Genomic DNA, 18,915 nt, shown 5'->3' on the forward strand with positions numbered 1-18,915 from the left:
ACATGATTTATGTATAAAATTTACAATATACGGTTTGACAAGTTCGTAATCAAGAGACTGTGAGGTCCATGAATGACAAGACTTGACGTAAGTCTGCCAATGTTGCACGAGTCCCAGACATCGCTTCACAACTTCGGATTGGAGGGGTTGAGCCAGGCAGTTTAGCATAACAGTGGGGCCCCTAATAATATACTCTTAAAATGCTGGTTTGTTGGTTAATAGTGGAAAGTGAAAAAACACGAGGAGGGGAGAAGCCAAACTACAAAAAAGGGTACTGCACAGGTATGAGGTGCAGTACGAAAGAACTAGAGTGGATAGATAGTGAGCGCTGGGAGGCAGAGAAGTTGGTACAAAGTGGCAACAGAAAGAATGGGAAGACCAGAGTGAGACAATGGTTTGTCCAGAAGTGTGGAATGGCCAAAGCCAAGTGTGATAGAGCATGGAAAAAGGTATAGAAGGCAAAGAACACAGGAAAACAAGGAGTTTAGCCGAAGAGCCAGAAACGAATATGCTTTGATAATAAGAGAGGCTCACGGCAATTCGAGAATGACATAGCATCAAAAGCTAAATCTGATCCCAAGTTGTTATAGAGTTACACTAGGAGGAAACAACAGTCAAGGAGCAGGTAATCAGGCTGATGAAGGAAGGAGGGAAGCTCACAAGGAGCAACAAGGAAACACATGAATAGCTCAGCACAAGATTTAGGAGGTATTCAGAGTGGAGACAGGAAGGCTTCCAGCAAACATACTCGGTAAGGTGTACCAGCAGACACACAGCACACAATTGAGGAGGTCAAGAAACTGATAGGTGAACTAGTTACCCCAAAGGCGGTGAGCCAAGTTAACATTTCTCCATAGGTCCTGAGAGAGGGAGCAGATGCACTGTGTGTGCTACTTACAATCGTCAATATATCTTTCGAATCAGGGCAACTGCTTGAGGTGTTGAAGACAGCAAGCATAGTTCCAATTTTTAAGAAAGAAGATAGACAGGCAGAATTAGACTATAGATCAGTGTCGCTGACATGTATAATATGTAAAGTCACGGTGAAGATTATCAGAAGAGTGGTGGAGCACCAAGAGAGAAAGTCTCATACATGACAAGCAGCATGGCTTCAAAGATGAGAAATCCTGCATCACGGATCTACTGAAGTTCTACTACATGGTAACAGAAGTAAGACAAGAGAGAGAGAGAGAGAGAGAGAGAGAGAGAGAGAGAGAGAGAGAGAGAGAGAGAGAGAGAGAGATAGGTATACAGCATATTCTTGGGCAGTAAGAAGGCTTTCTACACAGTACTGCATAAGAGACTGGTTCAAAAGGTAGAAGAGTAGGCAGAAATAGCAGGGAAAGCCCTGTAATGGAACAGGAATAACTGAGAGGAAGGAAACAACAAGTGTTGGTACGTGTTGAGGAGTCAGGGTGGGCCCATGTGTCGAGTTTGCTTCCAAAAGGCTCAGTCCTAGGTCCGGTGCTGTTTCTTGTATATGTAAACGACATAACTGATGGGATAGATTCAGAGGTGTTCCTGTTTGCACACAATGTGAAACTAAAGAGGAGAATACAAGCGAACGAGGATCATGTAAGACTACAAGGAGTTTTAGATAGGCTGCAAGTTTGGTCCGACAAATAGCTTCTGGAGTTTAACCCCACCAAAAGTAAAGTCATGAAGCTTGGGATAGGACAAATAAGACCGCAGATGGAGTACTGGCTAGGTACTTCTTCGGCCTTAGACTTCTCAGTGTGTGGAACAATCTGGAGATTGTAACAGAGGAGGTAGGATCCATGCATAGCTTTAAGAAGAGGTACGATAAGGCTCTTGGAGCAGGGAAAGAGTGGACCTAGTAACGACTAGCGAAGAGGCAAGGTCAGGAGCTGTGGTTCATCAACTGCAACCACATATAGATGAGCACACACACACGTGTACTCGGTAGGTCAAAGCATCTTCAAGCAACGTAGGGATATTTCATGGCACCAGGCGGGAGTACGGGCGCCCAGTGGTCATACGTCTCGATATATTCTATGAATAGTCATACAAACGTAAAGTAAGTTAACCAGAGCCACAGAGGTGAAGTGACAGTAAAAAATTAAGTTTCTTTTTGAAAGTGACTGGTGGGGGTATATGTCGAGGTTCCTGTGCCATGGGTACTGGGTGTTGACAAAAGTGGATAACAACATCAGTTCTTTAAATGAGTGAGAGTGAAATCACAAGTTCAGGGAATAGGTGTAATAACAGGCAGAGTGAAGAGATGTGCAGTGATTAACTTTGATATGCGAGTGCTTGAGAAGAGTGGACAACAAATTACAGTGTAAACGACACGTATACAGTTCGACAGCCAGGAGAGTGTTCAGCAGCACTATGACGCTGAGACGACCTCCTGATAAACATTACTCACCAAATGTGGTTCTAAGGCTTGTCTTGTTTTTTCTTGGTGCTTGGCCTTTAACAGGCTGTGAAATATTACTGTCTCCACACATTTGTGAGCCAGGTAGGCAAGGTAAGTAGAATGATTTACATGACAAAGAGAGATTGATTTTCTGGTTCTTATAGGAACATATGTAGTTAGTAAGAGGTTTCAGAGGCACATAAAAGATTCTGTAAGTATTACAATACACAAAAGAACAAAACAGTACATGACAGCTGGGAAGAAGTCTCTCTCTCTCTCTCTCTCTCTCTCTCTCTCTCTCTCTCTCTCTCTCTCTCTCTCTCTCTCTCTCTCTCTCTCTCTCTCTTTCTCTCTCTTACTCACTCACTTTTCTCTCTCTTTTTATCCCCTTTCCCTTTTTTTATACAGGGTTTTGTATGGTTACTTTTAGGGCTCATAACTTTATTTACAAGCTAAAAGCTGTTACCTAAATCAACACATTTGTAAGCCTTTTTACACAGTGATATACATGTAGAGAAGAGGATAAAGTTGGATCTATCTGCAGGCCAGCAATTTCATTTGGTCATCTGATATTATTTCGTTGATGTAATTATGCTGTACGAACATGATCCAGACTCGAGTCATCTTGGGAAAAAATGCTCTCAGATGTAGTGATGTTTCAATGATTGGGACAGTCAGAGTGAAGTTGCTGCTTTCTGCCCGTCTTGTGGTGTAGAAGCTGACTTCTCGCTGTCCTCAGAGTGCAGCCAATTGTGGTATTTTGACAATGTTGGCCTTGTACATAACAGTAAGGCCACCCATATCCCTCCTGTGTTGAAGGCTCTGTTGAAATGACAGATCTATCCAGGCTGGGTCCAGACGAGAGATAAGCTATTTTACTCTGTTCTCTGTTCTGTCAAGAAATTCCATATGAGATGGAGGAAAGGTAGTCCAAGAAAGTGAAGCATATTCAAGGTGTCAATTTATCTGGACCTCATACAGAATCTTGCAGCCTATACTATCGAGCAGATGCGAGATAGGTCTAAGTGCTGTAAGCTTCGTGGCTGCTTTGTTTGCAAGATTTACATCGTGGTTCTTCATGGTCAGTTTGAAGTCAAATTTCACCCCAATGATGTCAATTTCATCCCCGGGTACCAATACTCCCATTTAATCTTACTACTGCTCCAGCACTGCCATCTTCATTACTGTTTTCTCAGGAGGAAATGTGATCGTTTTCCCAAAGTTACATCAATCACCAGCTTATGGCTGGTGATTGGTGTGACTTAGCTGCTTGTATTTCCTGTCTTGCATAAGTAAATATAAGAGTACAGTCGTCTTCATATGTATGGGATTGTGGGATGAGATGAATATCATTGAAGTAGACATTCCATAACAATGGCCAAAGCACATTTCCATGTGGAACACTTGCAACAATAGGGTCTCTTGTTGACTGTCCCGTTGAGAACTAATTTTAGAGATCTACCTTGACGGTAATTATTGAGGAGGCACAGTGCAGAGTCGGCGATTCCTAGTGCTTGCAGTTTTGCCAAGAGTCCCTGGTGCCATACTCTGTAGAAAGCACCAGCAATGTTCAGTGCTAATAACAGATGACTTTGAATTTATCCAGTTACTGGTGCAACTTAGTGGAGAGGTTTAACAGCAGATCAGCAGCAGGTGATGGTTTCTGAAGCCATACTGGTCACAAAGAAGAGTGGTACTCAAACAACGCTGTTATATGTCGTGAGATTCATGTCACAAAAATCTTGCCAGTGATTGACAGGCGTGACACTGGCTCTAGTTGCTGATTTCCACTCTGCTCTTCTTTTTGTGAACAGGGACTACGCTGAACGTCTTTCAACAGAATTGGCCATTTACACTGTGCTAGGCAGTGCTGATAGATGCGAGTTAGAGTTACTGCTAGCTGGTCTGCACATCTCAGCAGTTTTGGATTCAACTTCAACAGCCTTTTCCTTTGTTAGAGGAAGAAAATAAGTACGACAGGGCTCATTCGCCTAATTGTAGGAACAATTAGGCGAGTGCAATTAGGTGACTTCCAGCTGCACTAACTCATTTGATTCAACACTCACCTGCACCAACACACCTGGCTCAACACTCACCTACCCCATAAAACCTGGTTCAACACTCACCTACCCCATAACACCTGGTTCAACACTCACCTGGATCAACACACTTGGTTGACATTCATCAGCACCAACACACCTAGTTCAACACTCTCCTACTCAACACACCTGGCTCAACACTCACCTACTCAACACACCTGGCTCAACACTCACCTTCTCAACACACCTGGCTTAACGCTCACCTACTCAACACACCTGGCTCAACACTCACCTACTCAACACAACTGGCTCAACACTCACCTAGTCAACACACCTGGCTCAACACTCACCTACTCAACACACCTGACTCAACACTCACCTACTCACCACACCTGGCTCAAGGCTCACCTATTCAACACACCTGGCTCAACGCTCACCTACTCAACACACCTGGCTCAACACTCACCTATTCAACACATCTGGATCAAAACTCACCTACACCATCATACCTGGTACAACACTCCAATCTTAAAGCACATCTTGTTGAACACTAACCTGTACCAACGTGGCAGCAACACCACGGCGACAATAGTCGGGATGCACACAGAGACGCGTCATCTGCTGGACGCTATCCACTCCAGGCTCCAGGAAATCGTCCACAAGATCCGCCATAATTTTATCAACTTGCCACACCTTTAGCTGGTGAAATGATTATTACTGTATAATATGGTTATAAATGTTTTGGATATTACATGGGCTACGTGGTATGTGGGAATGTCGAGTATAAATGTATCAAACTTTCGTATTGATCTTTAGAACAAAGTTCTCTCATTCTCCAGTGAGAGTATAATTGGCTTTTAGAAAATTGTTTTAAGGGAACCACTGTCATATTAAAAAAACATGCGTATTTTCTTCGTTATCCTTATAGACTATGATCATCTTTTCTCCTCAGTTACAAGATTTTTCGTTCAAGTCTGCCAATTTTCAAGAAGGCGATGTGTCACCTACCTGAAGACGACGGCGATACAAGTCTTTCAGTATTCAGAAACTGAATTTATAAAATCTTGATGCAAATTATGAAAAATATGCTTAATTATATTAGATAGTGCATATATACTTTATCCAAAGATACAATGATCATGACCTGAGATCAGTGTTCAAGGAAGGCTGTGTTGAAACTTGAGTGTCTGCTAACATATGTTGCTTAATAAGCTTCGAGGAGCGTTGACGTGTGTCGGAAAGGGAGATAAGAAGGAGGATCGTCCATTTCTCAGGTAGGAGGATAAAAATTCAAAATTTATCTGGACTAGGAGGATAAAATTAAAGTATGAAGAAATGTTGTTTACACAGGAAAACATGATAGTAGCAACGAAGAGAAACATGTTTCTAGTACCGAATGGAAAGAAGTTTCCTGAAAAGGGAAGTGGATAAGATTGAGGGAAGCTGAAGAAGCATGTCTGAAGAAAGGAAAAAGCTTTCGTCTTCTTTGGGATGAGTATATAGTTGCTGATAATGGGACAGGAAGGACATGTGCATCTATAAGTAAATATATACTGTAGTAAAGTAATTGCTTAAGATTTCAAAATTAGTATACTGAGAAAACACTTCAAGAGAGTTATGAAAACGAGAGTGTATTTCAATGTGCCTGATTTGTCTGATATAATTAACATACTAGATAATAAAATGACGAATTAGACACGTGCAACACCTGGCTACCTTTAATTTGAAGACGTTTCGCCATCCAGTGGCTTTATCAATTGAATACAATGACATAATGTGAAGATTGTTGAAGGATATACAAAAGACTTGCCTACTTTTGGCCCATCCCTTGGGTATGACCATTGACCTACTGCCACCGGGAAATCCCACTTATCTGTGATAATGCCTACTTCTGCTGCACCTACTTCTGCTGCACCTACCTCATATATATGCGTGAATCTTTCTGTCTGTGCTTCAGATTCTTAAAGACTAAGGTGCTCATCACCTCCTCGACTGAGGGACTGATTACCTTGACTTATGTATATACTTCTCCAGTCTTCACATTATGATAAAGTCACTGGATGGCGATACATCTTCAAAGTAAAGAAACCCAGGAATCGCACATATGTCTAAATCTTCATGTCAGGTAACGAGAAAATTACCGTTATCTGCCTTAGTCCTGGAGGCAATGATTTTGAGAGATGCTTGCCAAGTACTGGACAATTACTGTTTTAAGTCAAAGACAGGAATCCTGAAGATATGAAGCACTTCGCAAAAAGGTGGCATGGCACGTGAGTAGATATCTAGTTCAACTGTCATGAATTGATAGTGAATTCGCAATTCCATTCACTTCCATTGAGATAATTTCTAAGGAAAATATATCACAAGTATAAGTGGGTTGCGGCTTCATATATCAGCGATGATAACATTAGCGAGTTCTGGCGAGGATGTATGAAGATGAGTCCGTTGTGATACTAGGAACTGGAGAACAAAAATTACTAAGACGGTGTATAGAAATGCCCTGAAAAGAGTTTGTTCAAACTGTACGATAGAAACCTGGATGGTAACCACTTAGAAAACAATGAAAGTGGCATTCAAACAAAGAGAGACCAAGAAGACAGGCAACATGAAAAGAAATTTAATGAATAAATAGCGAGAGCAAAAAAATTATATAATTAATGAATAAATAGCAAGAGTAAAGAAATTATATAATTAATGAATAAATAGCAAGAGTAAAGAAATTATATAATTAATGAATAAATAGCAAATAACGCAATATAGCAATATAATAATATAACGCAAATAAAGCTAAATACATGTGCAAAAAACAAATATTATTGTAATAATAGACAAGTGAGTAAGAGGAAGGCATAAAATACCAACAAGTTGCAAACCAAAGGCACAAAGACAGAATGGGCCCATTATGAAGACAATATTTTGTTTTGAAAACGATATTTTTTCAAAGTCATAACATGCACTTGTTTGTCTTGGGAATATATACAGGATGAACATCACAGGGGAGGTAATTATAAACTGAGCCGATGAATATCCATACTGATAAAGTCGTTCAGTTTGACGAGCGTAGGTTTGAGCATGCTATATTTTTGTCATGTTGTCTGTAATGTACATTTGTGTTGCTATTGTCCTCTGATTATGTTTTTTTAATAGCCATTAGAAAGTGGAGATGTTATTTTACTGTTAATCCTCAGATGAGCATAACTTGTGTTTCTGTTCCAAATTCTACTTAATTATTTGCTGTACGGAAGGTGTCACTGGAAACAAGATGTTAGCTGGGATTCCGGAGTGCGCAAAATTTGTCTAGCATTGTGTCATGTAGTCCGTGGTAGTTCCAGGAAAGTTTTCAGTAATCTGTGTACTAAATCAATGATCCTGAGGTCAATAAAGACCTTGCAAAAGTGTTCACAAATCACCTAGCTTAAATGTCTCATGGAAACACATCAGTAATGATGAACTTCAGATCCATGATTTTTATGATGAAAAGTGTTTGATATTTAGGAGCGAACTATCATTGACAACTGGGGTAACCTGACGAGGGATAATCAAGAAGGAGAATTCATCATCCTGTGAAGTCGTGCTAAGTGGCTTCTAAGTGCTAGTATTATTGTAGCGTTAAAGATGTGATGAGATTTGAGCTGCTGTGCCTTTGAAATAAAAACTAAGAAGATACAATTTCAAAGACAGAGAAAGAAATTGCTGAGTTCTGTTCAAGAAAAAATATAATAATGAACAGAGTGGAAACAAATTAAAGACTGGAAGTGAAGATGAACAGGAATGAAAATGATTGGACATACTGCTGGCTAGATCAACAAATCCTGTGATTTAATGCTGAACGTTTTAATCACCGAGTGACGCAAGGAACAACACTAGTGAAGGTAATATTTTCTGTTTTGTATTTTCATAGTAAATTTGTAGAAAGAGCTTTTAATAACAAGGATAGAAAAATGAGGGAAATGGAAACATTATGAATGGTAATTCGAGCAACACTATTTTCAACCTCGTTACTAACGGAAATGATGTTGGGAACTTGAAATGACAAGACCTTCTTACCTGGTATAGGGAAGTGATAGTTATAATTAAGATGAACAGAGGGATCTCCATCATAAGCATTTTTCTATTTAAGGACAACTGGCATTAATTGCTGGCATGGCAAGCACTGCAAGGAAATTGTCGAACAACCATTTGTTGTCATCTGGGATCTCTGTTATGGCAGGAGTAACATGTATGCCACATGTCAAGATAGAGCGCATATATCTACAGCAGTGGTGGCAGTATTAGCTGGCTCAGTGGAGGAGTCAGTTGCTGCAATGTATCGGGCTTTTATCTGAAAAAAGTTTGCACTATTGGAATGTGTGTGAAAAAAAAAGTTGCATTAAACATTTCGTCTATAACATTTATGAAAACTGTTGTACTTTTTATTTCAGAAATTACAGTTATTAGGGAGCACAATAAAACTTTTAATATCACGACAGATTAAAACAAAAATATATGTAAAGGCGAAAATGAACACAGAGAACATAGAGCATGTGATTCGTAGCGAGTGTTGTGGAAATAAAGCAGAGCTTGATGAAAGATACAGGAGTTAAGATTAATTGCAAATGCATGAAACATCGCTTTTATTGCAATAAATTAGACCTAGTTGAATTTGAAGAGTCGGGATATGCTAACCGAAAGCCACATTAGAGGATTTAAATTATTACATTTATTTTGAAATAAGACAGAGTGAGATGTTACTATGCATAAAAGAAAAAATGAAAGCTAATGTATCAAACGGAGTATCCGTCTACCTGGGTAGAATTTCTAGGACATGACAAACTTATTTTAGAAGTGTTATGCCACCCAAGAATTTTGAAAGAAGCGCAAAATTGGTTAGACTTCATATAAATTAAGTAATTTTTGGAGATTTTCTTCAGCCAAATTTACTGGAACTCTATAACTGGAAAGATAGAATCCAGCGGCTTCCTTAAGGTTCTCTTTCTTTTTTTAAAACAGTTTCTTATAAAATTAAGAAGAAGACCCTCAGAAAAACCGAAAGATATAAGAGCTTCGTATAATTCATCATACATCTATAATAATTAATACTGCATAGAATTACTATAATACGAATATTGAAAGAAACTTCACAGGTTATCGTTTTTCTGAATACATTCTACACGGAGAATATTTACAAAGTGAGAGTGGCTAACTTGACTAATGATTATATCAATGAACACTTCACAAAAATTAACAAAGACAGCTGCCAATTTTATATTATTCAAAACAGTGCATAAGTTGCCCAAGAAATATATAAGGACAAATAAAAATGATTTGAAATAGATAAACAGAAGACTAAAACGTTTTTAAGAAGATTCATGAATTTATCAGCGCATCAGGAGAAATTAAAGTTATAAGAGAATTCCAGAAAAAATGAAAGGTTTCTTTCAGATTATTAAGACAAAGATTTAGAAAAAATTTCTCTCACTTCGAACTTACTCTTGGTACCATATTGATAGTGAGAAAGATATGCTTCCAATTTTAACAATTGCATAATATTTTTCAACATAAAAAATACTAATGAAATCCAAGTAACTTATAATTTTTGAAGCCCTGAGGAAAAATATTTCGTAAGAGTCACTAGAGATATAGTCGGGGAGTTGCCCAGTTTCAAATTATGTGTTGAAGATCTTTGTTAATGGCACACACAGTATCTCTGCTCCCTCTTTAAAGACCCACGGAGAGATGTTGTCTGGTCCCACCGCCTTTGAGGTGTCAAGTTCGCATAGCAGCTTCTTCACCTCCTCCTTGGTTATATGTACCTCATCCAGCACTTGCTGGTGTACCCCCCTGATCTGATTTCCTGGAGTCCTACTGGTTTCCACTGTAAATACTTCTTTAAATCTCGTGTTGAGCTTCTGACATACCTCTCGGTCGTTTCTTGTGAATTCACCATCACCCTTCCTCAGTCTGATTACCTGGTCCTTGACTGTTGTCTTCCTCCTGATGTGGCTGTAAAGCAGTTTTGGGTCAGGCTTGACTTTCAATGCTATGTCGTTTTCGTACTGCCACTGGGCCTCCCTCCTTATCTGTGCATACTCGTTTCTGGATCGTCGACTAACCTCTCTATATTCCTGGGTCCTTTGCCTTCTGTACTTTTTCCATTCTTTAGCACACTAAGTTTTTTGCCTCCCTACACCTTCTGGTAAACCAAGGGCTCATTCTAGTCTTCCCATTATTTCTGTTGCCCTTGGGAACTAATCTTTCCTCTGCTTCCTTGCATTTTGTTGTTATGTAGTCTATAATTTCGTTTACTGATTTTCCTACTAACTCTCTTTCCCATTGAACCTCCTGCAGGAAGATCCTCGTACCTGTGTAGTCCCCCTGTTTAATAGTTTGGCTTTTCCCTTTCTACTCCTGTTGCCCTCTCTATTTATAGCTCTACGATGTATTCAAAGCTCAGACCCACGTGGTCGCTAGCTCCAAGGGGGCTTTCATATGTGATGTCCTAGATGTCTGAGCTACTCAGGCTGAACACAAGGTCCAGTCTTGCTGGTTCATCTTCCCCTGTTCATCTTCCTGTGTGTGTGTGTGTGTGTGTGTGTACTCGCCTAGTTGTACTCACCTAGTTGAGGTTGCAGGGGTCGAGTCCAAGCTCCTGCCCCCGCCTCTTCACTGGTCGCTACTAGGTCACTCTCCCTGAACCGTGAGCTTTATCATACCTCTGCTTAAAGCTACGTATGGATCCTACCTCCACTATATCGCTTCCCAAACTATTCCACTTCCTGACTACTCTGTGGCTGAAGAAGTACTTCCTAACATCCCTGTGATTCATCTGTGTCTTCAACTTCCAACTGTGTCCCCTTGTTGCTGTGTCCAATTTCTGGAACATCCTGTCTTTGTCCACCTTGTCAATTCCTCTCAGTATTTTGTATGTCGTTATCATGTCCCCCTATCTCTCCTGTTCTCCAGTGTCGTCAGGTTGATTTCCTCTCCTCGTGTGTGTGTGTGTGTGTGTGTGTGTGTGTGTGTACTCACCTAATTGTATTTACCTAATTGTGGTTGCAGGGGTCCAGACTCAGCTCCTGGCCCCGCCTCTTTACTGAGCGTACTAGGTCCTCTCTCTCCCTGCTCCATGAGCTTCATCATACCTCATTTTGAAGCTATGTATGGTTCCTGCCTCCACTACCTCACTTGCTAGGCTATTCCACTTCCTGACTACTCTTTTACTGAAGAAATACTTAACATCCCTTTGGCTCATCTGTGTGTGTGTGTGTGTGTGTGTGTGTGTGTATGTTTCTGTGTGAGTGGGGTGCTAGTGTGTGTTTTCGTGTGTACTCACCTAGTTGTGGTTGCAGAGGTTGAGTTACAGTTCCTGGCCCCGCCTCTTCACTGGTCGCTACCAGGTCACTCTTCTTGCTCCATGAGCTTTATCATACCTCTTCTTAAAGCTATGTATGGATCCTGCCTCTGCTACATCGCTTCTCAGACTATTCCACTTTCTGACAACTCTGTGACTGAATAAATTCTTCCTAACATCCCTGTGATTCATCTGAGTCTTCAACTTCCAATTGTGAGCCCTTGTTGCTGTGTCCCATCTCTGGCACATCCTGTCTCTGTCCACCTAATCAATTCCTCTCTGTATTTTATGTCATTACCTTATCCCCCCTATCTCTCCTGTCCTCCAGTGTTGTCAGGTCGATTTTCCTTAACCTCTCAAGTTGGACATACCCCATAGCTCTGGGACTAGCTTCGTTGCAAACCTTTTCACTTTCCCTAATTCCCGTATGTGCTTGGCTAGGAGTGAGTTCCAAACTGGCGCTGCATATTCCAATATAGGCCTTACATACACAGTGTACAGGGTCCCGAACGATTCTTATTGAGATGTCGGAATCCAGTTCTTAGGTTTGCTAGGCGCCCGTAAGCTGCAGCGGTTATTTGGTAAATGTGAACCTCAGGAGATGTGCACGGTGTTATACTCACCCCAAGATCTTTTCCTTGAGTAAGGTTTGTAGTTTCTGGCCCACTAGACTGTACTTTGTCTCCGGTCTTCTTTGCCCTTCCCCAATCATGACTTTGCACCTGCTGGGGCTCAACTCCAGGAGCCAGATTCTGGACCAGGCCTGCAGCCTGTCCAGACCCCTTTGTAGTTCTGCCTGGTCCTCGTCTGAGTGAATTTTTCTCATCAACTTCACATCATCTGCAAACAGGGACTCTTCTGAGTCTATTCCTTCCGTCATGTCAATCATATATACCAGAAACAGCACCGGTCCTAGGATTGACCCCTGTGGAACCCTACTTGTCACAGGTGCCCACTCCGACACTTCGTCTCTGATGTTTTCTCGACAGGTATTCCCTAATCAATTGCAGCTCGTTCCGTTATACTTGTCTGGTCCTCCAGCATATGCACTAATCTCTTGCGTGGAGCTCCGTCAAACGCCTTCTTACAGTCCAAAAAAGAACAATATACCCACCATTCTTTCTCTTGTCTTACTGCTGTCACCCTGTCATCGAGCTCCAGTAGGTTTGTGACACAGAATTTCCCATCCCTGAAACCGTACTGGTTGTCATTGATAAGCTCGTTCCTTTCTAGGTGCTCTGCCACTTTTCTCTTAATAATCTTCTCCATTACTTTGCAGTGGGCTTTATCAAGTCTCAAACAGATTTACCTGCGTGAAACATACGTGAGTATTTATAGATTGAGAATGCTGGGTCAGGTGGAGAAAACTGCATGTGACAATCTTCCGAGTAGAGTGATAGAGAAAATCAGACTACTAGGAAACTCCAAACTCTTTGCAATAATAGTCAGTGGAAAAGTTTAGGAAGACCTGAAATTATTCAGAATCTTTTTTCTCGTCCTCTGTCAACCACAGAAACTGAAGCCCTCAGCTTAGTTTAATATGTTTATTATGCACCCCATACCCATTCTGTGGGCAGTACTCAAAAGATTACAGAGGTACATAATGGGTCCAGGGACTGGACCCCAAAGGTATGATAGCTGAACTAGTTACAAAGGTAATAAACTCCAGGTAGATCTGGTCACAATCATGGAAAGTTACAAAGGTAATGAATCAGCCTCACTCCTATACATGGTTACAGTCATGAACAAATTACAAAGTAATGAGCCACTGATACGTCCACACCTGGTCACAATTGTAATGAGTTATAAATATAAATATTAAGTGGGTCATACACCCACACGAGCGCGCGCACACACACATACACAAATGAGGGCGCACGCACAGACACATGCACATGAGCGTACTAATAAATACATACACACAAACATGCACACCCACACACATCTCTCTCCCCTCCTCCCCTCTCTCTCCCCTCTCTCTCTTCCATCTCCCCCCTCTTTCCCCCTTCTCCCCCTCTCTCCCCCTCTCTCTCTCTCCCCCCTCTCTTTGCCTTCTCTCTCTCTCTCTCTCTCTCTCTCTCTCTCTCTCTCTCTCTCTCTCTTCCCCATTTTCCCTTCTCACTCTCCCCCTCTCCTACCCTTCCCTTCTCTCTCTCTCTCCCCCTCTCTCTCTCTCTCACTCTCTCTTCCCCTTTTTCCTTCTCACTCGCCCCTCTCTCCTTTTACCTTCCCTTCTCTCTCTCTCTCTCTCTCTCTCTCTCTCTCTCTCTCTCTCTCTCTCTCTCTCTCTCTCTCTCTCTCTCTCTCTCTCTCTCTCTCTCCTTCTACCTTCCCTTCTATCTCTCCCTCTATCTCTTCCCCATTTTCCCTTCTCACTCTCCCCCTCTCCTACCCTTCCCTTCTCTCTCTTTCCCCCTCTCTCTCACACTCTCTCTCCCCCTTTCCCTTCTCACTCTCCCCCTCTCTCTCTCCTTCTACCTTTCCCTTCTCTCTCTTTCTCTCTTACAAAAAAAAAATGGTGGGGACTTGCAGGAACCAGGGATCAGATGAGAATGGTTCTTGTAGGGAGGAGTGGATGGAGGAGCAGTGGAAAATGATGGAACAAGAGTGGGAGAGAAAATTAGGAGAGCTTTCTGAAAAAAATGGAGAAAGAGCTCTCTGTGAAATTGGAAAAGAGGTTGGAAAAGGAGACAAAGAATTGGGAGGCACAAGTCGAAACTGCAGTAGCCAGGATAAGGGTCCTAGAAGTTGAGATAAATAGGCTGAAGTGAGTTACAGGGGCAGTGACCAGAGAAGACACAGCATATGAAGCTGAGAAGCTGAACAGGAAGGAAGGAGATATGAATTATGCTAAGGTCATATCAGCCTGCCAAGAAGGGCCAAGGAGTGAAAGGGAAGAACAGCTGGGTGAGGGTGATAGGTCGAATGCTGAGGCACAACCATGCTATCAAGAGCCACTGGAAAAAACAAGGGAGAAAATGACCACATACAGGCAGGATCCAGAGTCACAGAGGATGAGGCAATGGGAGGAGGAAAGGGCAAAATCAGTGTTTATCCATGGTCTTCAGGAGAGAAAGGAAAGGACACATACTGAAAGGCGGCAGGAAGAAAGAAAGGAGATTGAGAAAATCATCACGGAAATAGGTGAAGAGATGGATGAAATCGTAAATTTTCAGAGAATATGGGGGTACTCGAAGAGTAGAAACCGACCGATCAAGCTGATTCTCAGGACGGAAACAGTGCGGAACAGGATCCTCCAAGAGAAACCACGGTTGAAATACTTGGAAGAGTACAAGAGGGTGTTCCTAGACAGAGACAGAACACAAACAGAATGACAGCAGCTGAGGGAGAGGACAAAAAAGTGACAGGAGCTAGGAAAGGAGACAAGGATGGAACCAGCAGAGGTCAGTCAGAGCAGAACAGAGCAGCAATGGCAAGCACACACACAACTATTCTCAGAACCCCACAACCTATCACACCATCCCAACACACACTACAATCCATACCCACAGCTTCCACCCAACACCGAACTATAGAATCCTACAGTATGATACCAGGTCTCCCACCCTCACAAGCCCCCCAAACCACAATGTTGGAAAGGAAACTGAAGGTATGGTACACAAACGCTGATGGAATAACAAATAAGTGGGAGGAGTGGCACGAAAGAGTCAAAGAGGCATCACCGGACATCATAGCTCTCACAGAAACCAAACTTACAGGTATGATAACAGATGCCATCTTTCCAACGGGATACCAGATCCTGAGGAAAGACAGAGGGAACAGGGGGGGTGGAGGAGTGGCATTGCTGATCAAAAATCGCTGGAATTTTGATGAGCTGGAGAGAGGAGACAGCGGAGAAGAAAGTGATTACATAGCGGGAACGCTTCACTCTGGAGGTCCCAAGGTGATAATAGCAGCGATGTATAGCTCACCACAGAACAGCAGGAGGCCAAGGCAAGAGTACGATGAGAGCAATAGAGCGATGGTTGACACACTGGCTGAAGTGGCCAGAAGAGCTCATGCATGCAGGGCAAAGCTCCTGATCATGAGTGACTTTAACCACAAGGAGATCGATTGGAAGAACTTGGAGCCACATGGGGGCCAAGATACATGGAGGGATAAAATGATTTAGGTGGTACTGGAAAACTTCATGTACCAACACGTAAGGGACACTACAAGAGAGAGAGAGGAGAGGATGAACCAGCAAGGCTGGACTTAGTATTCACCTTGAGTAGTGCAGATATCGAGGACATCACATATGAAAGACCCCTTGGAGCCAGCGATCATGTGGTTTTAAGCTTCGAATACACAGTAGAGCTACAAATGGAGGGAGAAGCAGGAAGGCTAGGACGAATGAAGCCAAACTACAAGAAAGGGGACTACACGGGAATGAGGAACTTCCTGAACGGGGTACAGTGGGACTGAGAACTGGCAGGGAAGCCAGTTAATGAGATGATTTAATATGTAGCAACAATATGCAAGGAGGCTGAGGAGAGGTTTGTACCCAAGGGTAACAGGAATAATGAAAAAGCCAGGATGAGCCCATGGTTCACCCAAAGGTGCAGGGAGGCAAAAACCAAGTGTGCTAGGGAATGGAAGAAATATAGAAGGCAAAGGAACCAGGAGAATAAGGAGAGCAGTCGTAGAGCCAGAAACGAATATGCACAGATAAGAAGGGAGGCCCAAAGACAATATGAAAACGACATAGGAGCAAAAGCCAAATCTGACCCGAAACTGTTATACAGCCACATCAGGAGGAAAACAACAGTCAAGGACCAGGTAATCAGGCTAAGGAAGGAAGGAGGAGAGACAACAAGAAATGACCGTGAAGTATGTGAGGAACTCGACAAGAGATTCAAAGAAGTGTTCACAGAGGAGACAGAAGGGGCTCCAGAAAGACGGAGAGGTGGGGCACACCACCAAGTGCTGGACACAGTGCACACAACCGAGGAAGAAGTGAAGAGGCTTCTGAGTGACCTAGATACCTCAAAGGCAATGGGGCCAGATAGCATCTCCCCATGGGTCCTGAGAGAGGGAGCAGAGGCGCTATGTGTACCCCTAACAACAATATTCAATACATCCATCGAAACAGGAGATTGCCTGAGGCATGGAAGACAGCAAATGTAGTCCCAATCTTTAAAAAAGGAGACAGACATGAAGCACTAAACTACAGACCAGTGTCACTGACATGTATAGTATGCAAAATCATGGGGAAGATTATCAGGAGAAGAGTGGTGGAGCACCTAGAAAGGAATGATCTCATCAACAGCAGCCAACATGGTTTCAGGGACGGGAAATCCTGTGTCACAAACCTACTGGAGTTCTATGACATGGTGACAGCAGTAAGACAAGAGAGAGAGGGGTGTGTGGATTGCATATTCCTGGACTGCAAGAAGGCGTATGACAGAGTTCCACACAAGAGATTGGTGCAAAAACTGGAGAACCAAGCAGGGATAACAGAGAAGGCACTACAATGGATCAGCGAATACTTGTCAGGAAGACAGCAGCGAGTCATGGTACGTGGCGAGGTGTCAGGGTGGGCACCTGTGACCAGCGGGGTCCCACAGGGGTCAGTCCTAGGATCAATGCTGTTTCTGGTATTTGTGAACGACATGACGGAAGGAATAGACCCTGAGGTGTCCCTGTTTGCAGATGACGTGAAGTTGATGAGAAGAACTCACTCGATCGAAGACCAGGCAGAACTACAAAGGGATCTGGACAGGCTGCAGACCTGGTTCAGCAATTGGCTCCTGGAGTTCAATCCCACCAAGTACAAAGTCATGAAGATTGGGGAAGGGCAAAGAAGACTGCAGACGGAATTCAGTCTAGGGGGCCAGAGACTACAAACCTCACTCAAGGAAAAAGATCTTGGGGTGAGTATAACACCAGGCACATCTCCTGAACAGCACATCAACCAAATAACGGCTGCAGCACATGGGCGCCTGGCAAACCTCAGAACAGCATTCCGACATCTTAATAAGGAATCGTTCAGGACCCTGTACATCGTTTCAGAACACCAGTACGCAGGCAGATCTGACTATCCAAGGAATGCCTGTGTTCAACACCGAAATTCACACAACCATTTAATCAACTACAGAAACGTAAGACTTATCGCCAAAGAACAACGGCTTGTATAACATAGCTCAACCCCTCGCCAAGAAACGTCTTCATCGCTATCCCACATAACATAAGAATCGAGGAACACTGCAGAAGGTATACTCATATACTTAACCAATCTCTTTTAAAAGCTACCCAAGCTTTTAGACTCACTCACTCTTCTCGGAAGATTGTCACATGCAGCTTTCTCCACCTGACCCAGCACTCTCATCCTATAAATACTCACGTATGTTTCACCCAGGTAGATCTGTGTGTGACTTGATAAAGCCTACTGCGTGGGCGAAACGTTGTCAATAAAGGACCACATTATACGGTATTTTATATTATTTATTTCCATGATCTTGCATACTATATATGTCAGTGACACTGGTCTGTACTTTAATGCTTCTTGTCTGTCTCCTCTTTTAAAAATTGGGAATACATTTGCTGTCTTTCATACCTTAGGTAGTCGCCCTGTTTCGATATGTGTTGATTGTTGTTACTGGCATGCATAGCCCCTCTGCTTCCTCTCTCAGGGCCCATGGAGAAATGTTATCCGGCCTCATCGCCTTTGAGGTATCTAGCTCGCTTAGCAGCCTATTCACTTCTTCCTCAGTTGTATGTACTGTGTCTCACACATGATGGTGGACCCCAACTCTCTGTCTTTCTGGGGTCCCTTCTGTCTCCTCTGTGCTCTGTGAACTTTTCTCTGAATCTCATGTTGAGCTCACATACTTCTTGACCGTTTCTTGTGATCTTCCTCAGCCTAATTACCTGATCCTTGGCTGTTGTTTTCGTCCTGATGTGGCTGTACAACAGCTTCAGGTCAGATTTTGCTTTTGCTGCTGTGTCATTTTCGTATTATCCTTGGGCCTCCCTTTTTACCTGTGCATATTCGCTTCTGGCTCTCTAAGTGCTCTCCTTTTTCTCCTGTGTGTGTGTGTACTCACCTATTTGTGGTTGCAGGGGTCGATTCATAACTCCTGGCCCTGCCTCTTCGCTGATTGCTACTAGGTCCTCTCTCTCCCTACCCCATAAGCTTTATCATACCTCGCCTTAAAACTATGTAT

The 18,915-nt window shown here is 42.7% G+C and overlaps 1 protein-coding gene across 1 annotated transcript in view; it reads right to left on the minus strand.

Annotated features, from left to right (window-relative positions):
• LOC128686736 (uncharacterized) overlaps positions 1 to 18,915 on the minus strand; it is a 74,039-nt gene that overhangs the window by 13,106 nt on the left and 42,018 nt on the right. The window contains exon 4 of the mRNA XM_053773763.2: positions 4,975 to 5,118. Within this exon, the coding sequence (XP_053629738.1) occupies positions 4,975 to 5,118 (144 nt within the window). The remainder of the gene's footprint in view (positions 1 to 4,974; positions 5,119 to 18,915) is intronic.

This window comes from Cherax quadricarinatus, chromosome 7 (genome assembly GCF_038502225.1).
Source record: "Cherax quadricarinatus isolate ZL_2023a chromosome 7, ASM3850222v1, whole genome shotgun sequence".
NCBI lineage: Eukaryota > Metazoa > Arthropoda > Malacostraca > Decapoda > Parastacidae > Cherax > Cherax quadricarinatus.